The 11,000-nt window shown below is 36.1% G+C and overlaps 2 protein-coding genes and 1 long non-coding RNA gene across 12 annotated transcripts; 1 reads left to right on the top strand and 2 right to left on the bottom strand.

Moving 5' to 3' along the window:
* The first annotated feature begins 229 nt into the window (after positions 1–229).
* On the top strand, positions 230–2,083 carry LOC124830760 (serine/arginine repetitive matrix protein). The gene is made up of 2 exons (XM_047304565.2): positions 230–1,130; positions 1,509–2,083. Exons 1-2 carry the CDS (start codon positions 552–554, stop codon positions 1,920–1,922), a joined length of 993 nt encoding a protein of 330 aa, XP_047160521.1. The 5' UTR covers positions 230–551; the 3' UTR covers positions 1,923–2,083.
* On the bottom strand, positions 1,197–5,020 carry LOC148196587 (uncharacterized). 10 transcript variants are annotated; one of them, XR_015780504.1, is made up of 6 exons: positions 4,618–5,020; positions 4,432–4,543; positions 3,671–3,838; positions 3,395–3,496; positions 1,785–1,954; positions 1,197–1,598 (listed from the first exon to the last, which is right to left on the bottom strand). It is a non-coding gene; the product is annotated as an uncharacterized LOC148196587 (long non-coding RNA). The 10 variants fall into 10 exon arrangements; XR_015780499.1 differs by having other exon boundaries at positions 3,671–3,793; XR_015780505.1 differs by having other exon boundaries at positions 4,432–4,530.
* A 2,815-nt stretch (positions 5,021–7,835) lies between these two features.
* HCF243 (Serine/Threonine-kinase pakA-like protein) lies at positions 7,836–10,569 on the bottom strand. Its single transcript, XM_047304564.2, has one exon. It carries the CDS (start codon positions 10,286–10,288, stop codon positions 8,102–8,104), a length of 2,187 nt encoding a protein of 728 aa, XP_047160520.2. The 5' UTR covers positions 10,289–10,569; the 3' UTR covers positions 7,836–8,101.
* Positions 10,570–11,000: the final 431 nt, after the last annotated feature.

The raw sequence follows: 11,000 nt of genomic DNA, 5'->3' as shown, positions 1-11,000 counted from the left end.
TGAAACCTTTTCACAGCATTACCAAATGATGTTGTAGTAGTCAAATAAAACCAAACACAATGATTAATTTAACTTGTTTTGTGATGTGAAGTGGCTGCATAAACAAAAACCAGAGCACATGGGGATGTGCTGGCATGATAAAGGCAATCCCAAAGAAATCGTCCCTATCTATTATTTTTTGTTGTGAAGCTTGAATGCTCCATGACCCCACTTCCTCTCTCTCTCTGCACTCATCCATCTCATAACTATTATTTCACTTCTTCAAATGCCAAAGGAAATCCATTTTTTGTATTAAAATAACACTTGATTTTTGGACAGTAAGCACTTTCTACCTAAACAATGAATAAGGACATCTTAGAGCACATGGTGTCATATCTCACATGGCTTATCTACAAAGAAAGCTCAGCTTCAGAATTTTTATTGCTAAAATCTTTGGCCTGTGTGTGCAAAACATTCGGTTAATTTAATAAGAATTCAGTGACTACAGATGCAGAAGTCTGCATATAAGTTCAGAACACATTAAGGGGTGACAGTTGGAAAAGTGCAAACTGATGGATCCAATTGGCAACTCTTCTGAGTCTTCTTTCTGCAAAGATGAAAAATTGGAAGCTGCAGATCTTCTGGAGGAGTGCTGGTTCTTTGACAACTTGTTAAAGATAACACCAAAGATGACAAGGTGTCACTCTGATCCTTACCCTTCCACTGGCCTGATCAGCCCCCCGGATTTTACAGTGAAGGACTCTTGTGTGTGTTCTTACTCTTCAATAAGGAAACCACCAAACAATGGTGCTTTTCATCATACCAAGAAGATCCAGAGAGCACCATCCATGCCACCATTGAGATTGAGAGAAGAAGAAGAAGGTCAAAAAGGAAGCAGTTCTACTAGAAGCAAATTTGTGCACCAAACACAAGATCCTGTGGTGTCTCATTCAGTTAGTAAACCTCGTAGTGCACAGATGAAAGGACATGACAGTGATTGTAGTAGAAGGAAAAGCAAACTTCTAAGAACACCATCTTTGCCTCCATCCATAGGGAGAGAGGAAAAGTTCCAAGTAAATGATAGCAGATCCAACAGGCAAACATCAACACCTACCCATATTGACATCTTGCCCCCCAGGCAAACCTCTAAGGTACTTCAATCATCTGCTTTTGTAAGATATTAAGTAATATACTCCTTTTCATTTAAAGTCCAAATGTATAAGATTCTGTCCCTTCTAAAGTTTATGATTGCTTTTAGTGTGGCCAGCACCAATTACAGCATGGCCAAAAAGGCCAAAAGTTTTTGGCATAAATAAACTCATATCATAAGAAAAGGACAGGAAGCACACACACATATGTGTGTATGTGTGTGTAGCTTGCTGCTACAATGCTACTTTAAGAGAAGTCTATAGTTCTTTGCGAAGTAAAGTTCAAAACATATATATATATATACTTCCAAATTCAGATTGATTTGAAGGTGTTGAAGTTAACTCTTCAGTCCTCACATTATGTCATTTTTGCTTTGACAGACTTGTAGCATTCCAAGATGTAGACCAGCGAGAAAGACTGAGGTTGAAAGCTTCAACACAGAGGGTATTATGGAGATGAAGCGCAGGTACCTGAATCAGAAAACAATGAGGAGAAGCCTAAGTGATCTTGAATATGAAGAGGTTCAGGGGTTCAAGGATTTGGGATTCTCATTTGAGAAAGAAACCTTGAGTCCAAGTTTAGCTAACATACTACCTGGTTTGCAAGAGAAAAAAAGAGATGAGACAGAAGAAGATAAGGCTGCAAGGAGACCATACTTATCCGAGGCATGGTTGGTGCAAAGTTGTGCTCCTCCTATTCCAAACTGGGCTTCTAATAAGTCTGCAGGTGACATGAAACAGCAGATCAAGTTTTGGGCTAGAGCAGTGGCTTCAAACGTACACCAGGAATGCTGAGAAAAGCCATTGATTGCATTCAAATCCTGAACCTGAGGATCATAATCATACTTTACTGATCAATTCTTTGTAACAATTGCCTAAGAAGAACAGAAAAATATAATAATGGTGATAATAGTAACTCTTGGTTTTTGTTCTGCTATACAAACCAATTTACATAATCATGTATGCTCTTTCTATGAGCATATACGCTGATTATCCAAAACAATCTACAGATTTGTAATATATAAATCCTGAACATCGACTTATGATTTTCTCAAATGACAACTAGGTATATGCATTTAACAATATATAATGTTGTGAAGACGTTGCACAAGATTTTGAAGAGCAGTTATAATTTATCAAGAGAAAGTTGCTACGAACTTTGAAGTATTACAGGCCATGATGAGTCTTAGTGAGCTAATTGTTCGGTCCTACTAGACCAACTAGAAGTATTCACAGTAACAAAAGAAAGACACTAATACACTACAGAGTATTAATAGCAAAATAATGAAAGAACCAAAAACAAAAGGGTGGTTCAGATCAAAATAGGCTCGGTCAAACTTTGATGATTACAAATTACTGCATAACATCTCTATAGGAAAAAGATTTCTGCACTTAAAGCTGTACTTGGTTTTCCTGCTCAGAAAAGTATCCATAAGAACAGATCAGTTAATTTTAGTTAAGATTAAAATACATTAAAGTGAAAGTAAAATTGTACTATCCGTAGGCAATCCTGAATATAATCAATGTTTCTACTACAACTATAACCAACTCTGTTATATTTTCGTATCACATATTAGCATATTTTCATAATATTCATAGTTTACAAAACCACTAGACCGCAAAACAAGGTTTATTTGTTGAAATTAAAAGATTCACGTGCAAGAGTAAAAGGCAGAGAACACTTTAACAGTATCCTAGATTGATAAGGTGCAATGTTGTGATACGGATACCAACACAAGAGTCCTAATTATATACTAGGGTAGGGTGCAAGCCCAAGCAAAAGCATAAAAAAATGTATACTAATGAATTCTCCTAAACAAAAAACTAAAACAGAAGACAACTAAGAGAAAAGAGAAAATTACTTGAGCAAAGCTTCCCAATATTAGCCCACCAAAAGCATACCTTCTAAGAATAAGATTCAGTGGAATACAATTTGACAGGTTTCAAACTTCCTATGAAGTATAGATAAATTGCTGCAGATTTGAAGTTTTTCCTCTGAACCTGAGGATCTTGATAAGTTGAAAGTCATTGTCTCTAACACTAACATTTTGCATGATACACCCTATAAAATCCAGCTCAGTTTCTAATCCTTGATATTCTCCAAGGCATAAAATTTTGAGATGTTAAAGGAATTCAGGAACAAGCAGTCAATGCCTCCATCTTGACTACTCGTGTCTCGTTGCATGGTTTCGTGATTTCTACAATGACAGATACCAAACGTTCTCGGATACAATATAAAATAAAATTCACTTTTCAACTCAGCAAACCTTGTTAATCATTAGAACTTCCAGCTTGTGGGAACGTTGAAGCAGCAAGTAAACTAAGAAATCCCAGAATAGCTTCCAATTGAAATTTCCAGATGGATTAACCTGTCAAAGACCAGAATATCAATGGCAGAAGCATGCTTCAGACACTGAATATAAAAGTTATGAGAAAATAATATATTCAAAAAAATCAAATAAGTAAAGTTTAAGAAAACTGGCATTAGAAAATTAAAATAAAAGGAGTTTTAAGAGAACAATCACTAATGTTGGTAGTGTTACCTGAATTCTCCATCACAACCACTCCAATTATTCCGACATTTAATCATGTTGGGCAGAAAATGAACTTTGGAATCTTCATTAAATTTCTTGAACTCACTTTACTTGTAACTTCAGAATCTTTAGCTATATATGCATACAGTCAAAATCATGTGAACTTCCACTTGCCATCTTGAGTTCAAACCAACCAAGGTTATAAAAACTATGGACAGCGACACTTATTATAGTTATAATATTAGTGTTAATAATGGGTCAGTGTACTTGTCAGAAACCAAGGTCCGTGTACTTGTTAGAAAACAGGGTCAATGTAATTGTTTGAAGCATAATTTCAGGTTGTAAAGTGATGATACCCCTTTTACCAATATTAAATATACTGCTATGCATCCATAAGTGTAAAATGAAGAAATGAGAAAAATACAAGCAGATCTTTCTTCATTACATTTATCATAACAAGAAAAAGAAAACTATAAATGTTCTATAAAGGGGATTTAAGGGTACAATAAGAAACGTTTCTATATTCCTGTTGCAGAAAAAGTTCTTGTTTATTAAGAATTTAATGATTTCGTATAATTGATTGTTTGATGCTTGATTTCACAGGTCAGAAAACCACTGTATCATGCAAATGGTTTTATTCAATGTTGGAGTTTTTGGAACAAGGAAATTTTGCAAGTATTGGCAGTTATGAAAGAGTCAGCAAACATAAATTCTGCAAATGAGTTTTGAAGTTGCTGCAATAAGTTATAGACTTAGGGAATCGAGAATACCATTGGTTCTTGGTAGCTTATGAGAGTGACGTCCTCGGTTTCAATCATAAGGTTCTTCTACTCTCTAAAATGGTTGAGTCACTTGGTCACGATTTTGAGCTGGTTGGACATACTGGAATCATATATATCGAGGGAAAAAATAAAAAATAAAAAATAAATCATAAAAGACACAGCAGGATTGTGTACCTAACTGGCTGGAATGAGAACATGAGATTTCTTCTGATGGGTGGGCGATACTATAAACAGAATTGAGACTTTAGGATTAGGAAAAATCGAATTTGTAAGTCCCACATTGGAAATAACTCACTATTTACACAGGTTTATATATGATCATTTGAAAGCTCTGGATATCTTGGGATGTGGGGTAGGATACAACTCATTCGTTGTTAAACCCTAAACGTATTAGTGGTTTACGGGGTGTTTAACCAGTGTTTTCCCCGGGTTTATAAAGAAAGAAACATTGATGCCTTAAATGAGTTGATATCCATGATAGAACCAGGAGTGGTTTGAGGTAGTGGTGCCATCATTAATTGAATGAGTGATTCGCGCTTACTCTTCTCCTCGCCTCTCCACCACATCCCATTTTTTTTCTTACCTATAATTTCATCAATGATTTCAAACTGTCACATAAATGTTGTTATCTTACATTTCCCACATGATCAGCTTTAGCTGCTAAAACCAATGATAGTTAGTATATGTCTATCTTAAGTAATCCTTTATTTTATATGGGTTATTAATAATATTATATATTTTTTTCAAAATGAATGTTAAAAGTTATAAAAGATAAGAAAAAAAGTAGATTAAACTAGTATTAATTTAGTCATTTTATTTTAAAATTATGAAAAACATTTAAAGTGTAACTATAACTTATAAAACTAATTAGTTTGTTATTTTTGCGATGACATTTTGTATTTAAAAGAATTGTATTGTACATTTTTTTCTATATAAATATTATCAAACATTTTTTATGCTCACTAAAAAAGTATTTCTCAATAGGTCATAGGTGGAAATTGGTGGGGGACATTGCATATTCTCTCTTTCTCCAAAAGTGGCGAATCAATAATATGCTAAAAAGTCTTAGATTAATTATTCAATCATATACAAGAGATTAAAATAATGTTTAGCAAAAATAAATTTTGACCATTCACACAAGGAAAAATTGAATAGACAATAAGATTAATATACCCTCTTGTACATGCTTTTACACATAGACAACATAAGATTTTCCTAAGTAAAATATACAACTTATGTGGTTTTAAAAAGAAGTAACTTTTAATGTAAGAATTTATTGTATGAAAAAAAGTACCTTTGACTAATAGTTTTAGCTGATAGGGTTTGGGAAGGCCTATTTCATTATTGATTTTGTGGTATCCCATTCCCTACACCATTTTCAATCTGTTCAAAAAGTTTGCACACAAAAACACTTTATGTTAACAGCTTCCATTGTGTTTCTCTGTTCGTCCTTTTTCAACTCAAGATTCCCAATCACAACTACCTTTTTCTCATCATCAAACTTCTTCATCAAGAAGCAATCCACCCTCACGGTTTTAACATGCTTCTAAACACTTTTCATTCATGTTAATACATGAAAAAATTACTAGAGTTAGCTAGATGATTTTCTTGTTTTGCTGCTGATTATGGAAAGGGGTCAATACCAAAATAAAACATGTTGAAGAGTACATTTTGAAACTAGCTATTGTGTAATCATCTTAGATTAAGTGTTTAGGTTAAGTTTTAAGTTAACAATAAATTTGGATATTTTTAATTGAGTTCATATTAAATTGTATTAGTTTGTTAAATATTTTAAAAAAAATTATATTTTTAATTGAGGTTTGTTTTGTTTAACTTTTTTTTTATTGAATGATGAAATTGTTATTTTGTTTCATCATATTCTTTACTTATTTTTATTAAGAAATGTGAAATTTTATTGTTAATATAAAATTATATTGCATCAATGTAAAATAACATATGATTAGCCTTATCAATGATAGATGATTGTTATGAGAACAATTCCTTGATCATGATAAGTGATAACATAAAACTAATTGATAAATATAACGATCTTGTTGTTTAATATGTTTTCAATAAAGTAATAAAATTCACTTCTTTTATATTAACAATAAAACCTTAACTAAACCTTTTTAATACAAAAAGATAAGTAAGACAATGACAAAACAATATTTAAATCCCCTAATTAACGAAATAAATTAAATAACAAGAATTGATATGAAAAATATAAAAATTTTAAATATTCAATAGACAAAAAAATTAATTAAAGCTCAACTGAAAATACTTGAAAGATAGTTAGACCAAATATTATTAAACAAATAATAGGCAGCTCAAAACTCAAATCTTTGTATGAAAAAAAAAATCAGCTTTTGACAGAGATCTTAATATTTTGAAAAATTAGTTCAAATTTTTACTTAGAGAAAATCTCACTTCACCTTAGATGAAATAGTGTGTATTTCTTGAAAGAAAGCTATTTGAAGTAAATTGAATATAATCTCTCAAATTTTAATGATAGTGAGTCCAAAGAAAGTGCCTCAAAGACTGAGAATCTAAGGAGTAAATTAAATGAATAAACATGATTTGCTTTCTTTCTAATGGTTGGGTTTGTGTTGCATGACATAATCATACTATAGTTTTGCTTCCTTGGGAACTGATTCTACTGCAGACTGTATTATTGACTGAGGAAACAGTTTTCAAATTCTGCAATTGCAAGACACTGAAACAGTTTTAGAGAAAGACAAAATGCCAACTTTACAGCTTATCCTTCGTTCAGTTCCTTTCAAAACCTCTGTGACTAAGCTATTAACTAATATTTATCTCAAAATCAATCGATATTATGTCTACACACAAATCAAAAACCATGCAACACACTTTTACCAACCAAATGCTTGTTTTGCTAAAAGATCATAAAGCCTCTTGCTACTATTTATAAAGTTCATTAATAATCTGTCTTTAGTAGATATTATTAAAAAAAAATCATTGCATTCCACTAATGACTAGTCAAACTTGTGGTTTGACTGTTTTCCCTGTAATTCAATTCAGCACGTTGGAATCAATTCCCTGTTACACATGCAACTACCATGAGGACTTGTTAAAGACAACAACACATTAGAGAAGCTTAATCACAGAGCAGTAGTTCTTTAAAACGATGAACGACCATTGACCAAAGTCCACAGGAATTCCAACCTAATTATGGCAATAGACAACCAGACACAACAACCTTAGGAAAATGTCCCACTCACTTTGTCTTCATGCCCTCAAGAGCACGCATATACTTCAACCCTTCATCAACCACTTCCATTATCTACTCATAATATGTTCCAACTAAGAAATATACAAACCATACAGAAGTACATACAAGATGCACCAGATTATGCCAGAATACTATTTAACAATGCACAAGTAAATTAAAACTCTTATTATAAATTCACTGACGAGTAATAATGGACCCCAAAAACAAATAGCATCACTAAAACTATTTATACAAAGGATTACATTCTAAAAACAGCAAAAATAGGAGTATAATCAAAATCCTACTTTACCAAAGCAGCCCAAAGTTTAGCGGTAATCTACACATAATAATAACAACAGTTGATTATTCTGTCAATTAAAAAAAAAGGGAAATTTGAGATTTTTCAGGAAGAGAGAATTAAAATGAAAATCAAAACCCAACACCAGCCGGCGCGCCGACCCCAAGCTGAGCGGCGGGTGGATGCGGCTCAAGCTTCCTGTTGTTCCAAAAGCAAGCCTCCGGAGCTAGCTTAGCCGATGACCTCATCGGCTCCGACTTGCAGCGCGTGAGCACAAATGGCTCGTACCCATTACCTGATTTGGACCCCACCAGCTTCTGCTCAATCATTGTCGCCATTGACACTCCGGCGGCGCCGCCGAACGCCGGGAACGAGCACGACGACCGTGGCGGCTGCGCCAGTGGTGGAGAAGGCTTCGGCTTCGGCTTGGTCTTTGTAAACGTCTCTCCAGTCAGCCTTTTGCCGGCTCCTGCAGCGGCAGGTCTCTCTGGTAGCCACCGTATGAAGTCGGTGCTGCACACCCACGTTTCCTTGGACACCTCCATTGACAGCTTCGGCTCGCACATCATCAGCAACAAGCACTCCGGCAACGTTTCCCTTTCTCTATCTTCGCATTTTGACCCATTTTCTCCCTCCTTTGACTGTGGATCCAAATTCGGGTCACGGGTCGGATCTTGACTTTCAGTCTCCGTAGTCACTTTCTCTTCTTCCTCCTCCGTTGACCCTTCTGAAGTTTCGGTCGTCACTGCTTCCGTTTCTGGCTCTCCGTCGTCGTTTTCCGGTTCTGAAGCTGTGAACGTTTCTGGGGTGGAAGAAAGTTCTGAGCTTTCGTTGTTTTCTCTCACTTCTTCTTTACCCATTTCTTCTTTACCCTCTCGGAGATTAACCTCTTTTTCTTCGGTTTTAAGGTTGTCGAGATCTGAATGAGCTTCAGGATGTGTTAAAGTTTCACCTTTTTCGATGGTATTTTCATTTGCTTCTTGGTCACCCTTTTCTTCGTCCTCTTTTACTTCATGAAGCTCTCTGCTTTCTATGTTTTCTACGCTTTCAACTTCATAGCTTTCATTCCAGGCTTGTTCTTCTTCTTCACTGACCACCACCATAGTTTCTGTTTCTCTTTCGCAAATGGTATCTTCTTGAGTTTCTCTTTCAACTTCTTCTTGTACTTGTTGCTCATCCTCTTTCACTTTGATGGGTTGCTCATCCTCTTTCACTTTGATGGGTTGCTCTGTGTCATCATCTTCTACTTCTTGATCATCTTCATCCCCACTGTCTTCTTCATCATGTTCTTCCCCTTCTTTCTCTTCTTCTTGACATTTGTTTTTGTGAACAGGTGATTCCCAAAAACGGTTAGCCAGAGCTGCCATTTTGACTGGATCAGATCTGCATCTCATCAATAAAAGAGCATTTTTCGGAGGAATACATATGCTAACTCTTGCTTTCTCTTCTTCCTCTCCCACCACCTCATCATTCTTCTTCTCTTCTTCCTCTCCTACCACCAAATCAACATCAATGTCCTCAAACACATGCCTCCTCTGGCTGTGGCTCCTCTCACCTGTGTCTCTTCCATCCTCCATTTCTTCCTCCATCACTAACTCAATCCCCCTTCCCTTTCCATCCCCATCTTGCAAAGCCACCAGCCACCTTCCAAGTCCATTCCCACACGAACCCTCTCTCACAAGTCCTCCCCCTTCCACTCCACCACCCTTTTCCTTCTCCTTCTCACTTGACATGCAAGAAGACCTGCAAGGAAAGAAGCAGCTGAACTCTCTCAAGGCCTCACATATTGTCAAGGGGAGATGCACCCATCTCTGATTCCGATGCTTCAAGCAGTTCTGATGATGCTGAAACCCTTGGCTGTTTTGTCTAGTTAGATCTGCATTAGGATTTGCATTTCCATTGGCATTTGCACAACCTTGTTCACCCTTCCTAAAGCTAGCCTCCCCCCTCCTCTTAGACCTTGCCCTTATCTTCTTTCCTTGCTTCTTGGTCTTCACCCTCACCTGGCCAATGCAAGTGACTTTGGGAGAAGAAGGTTCAGGGTTCTCAAAGCCACACCCTCTTCTCTTGCCAGCAGTTGGGAACATGGGAGAGGCTTGGCCTCCTTTCATGCTGCCATTGCTCTTGAGCCTCCTGCTGAGGGAAGAAGAGAGGGAAATCTGAGGAGGGTCTCTGCTGCGGCTTGGGCTGAGAATGGACTTAGAAGAGAGCTTCATGGATGAAGAGGACAAACGAGAAGTGAAGCAAACAAACAACTCGCTTGTGCTACTGCTATTGCTACTTGTGCTGCGATGGGGTCTCTCTCTTTCTGTCTCCATTTTTTTCTTTTTCTTTTTATTTGGTTTCAGAATAACACTCGCCAAGTCATGGCATGGCCATAGTGTGACACAAGAGTTTATTTTTGGGATGGTAGCTCTATAAAAGCACAGTCAATAAATGAAAGATTGCTTAGCGTTGCTTGGTTGTGAGGTGGAGTGGTCTATTATCCTCAGTAACAGATTGCAAGGTGGCTACTATTTGTGAGTGAGAGTGTCTGATAGAACGAGAGAGAGAGAGAGATACTGAGAGAGAGGAAAGTGTTTAATGGAAGATGACGAAATGCTGTTTGTCTTTATCAAAATGTAACCCACTGTGGCTAGAGTGTAGGGTAGGGTCTTGTTGCCAACTGGTGCTTTTTCTTTATTTTTTATTTCTTACACACATATTCTCAATTAAGTTCTATATCTTAGTAAAATAAAACTTACTTTCATTTTTCACATTTTTTTTACATAATCTGTCACCTTATCTCGCAACCATGCACTGCGGAGGAATAATAATCCATTCCCCCAGATTCATCGATTCACAAGTGGTTTTGTTCAAAGATGACTATAATATCTTTCTTTGGATGGGAAGACTCGAGGGAGCACTTGGTATTTGGGAATGGGATAGTGTGGTATGAATCATATGTATGGTGAAATGAAGTGGGAGATGAATCTTGAATGATACTTGTTATTAGTGAAGTACTCAAGTCTCAAGGTTCGTCACCGTGTT

The sequence above is a fragment of the Vigna umbellata genome, chromosome 6, assembly GCF_029865625.1.
Source record: "Vigna umbellata cultivar VRB3 chromosome 6, Vumbellata_1.0, whole genome shotgun sequence".
NCBI lineage: Eukaryota > Viridiplantae > Streptophyta > Magnoliopsida > Fabales > Fabaceae > Vigna > Vigna umbellata.
The sequence above is the reverse complement of the archived record's forward strand: the minus strand, read 5'-3'. Positions and strand labels throughout refer to the sequence as shown.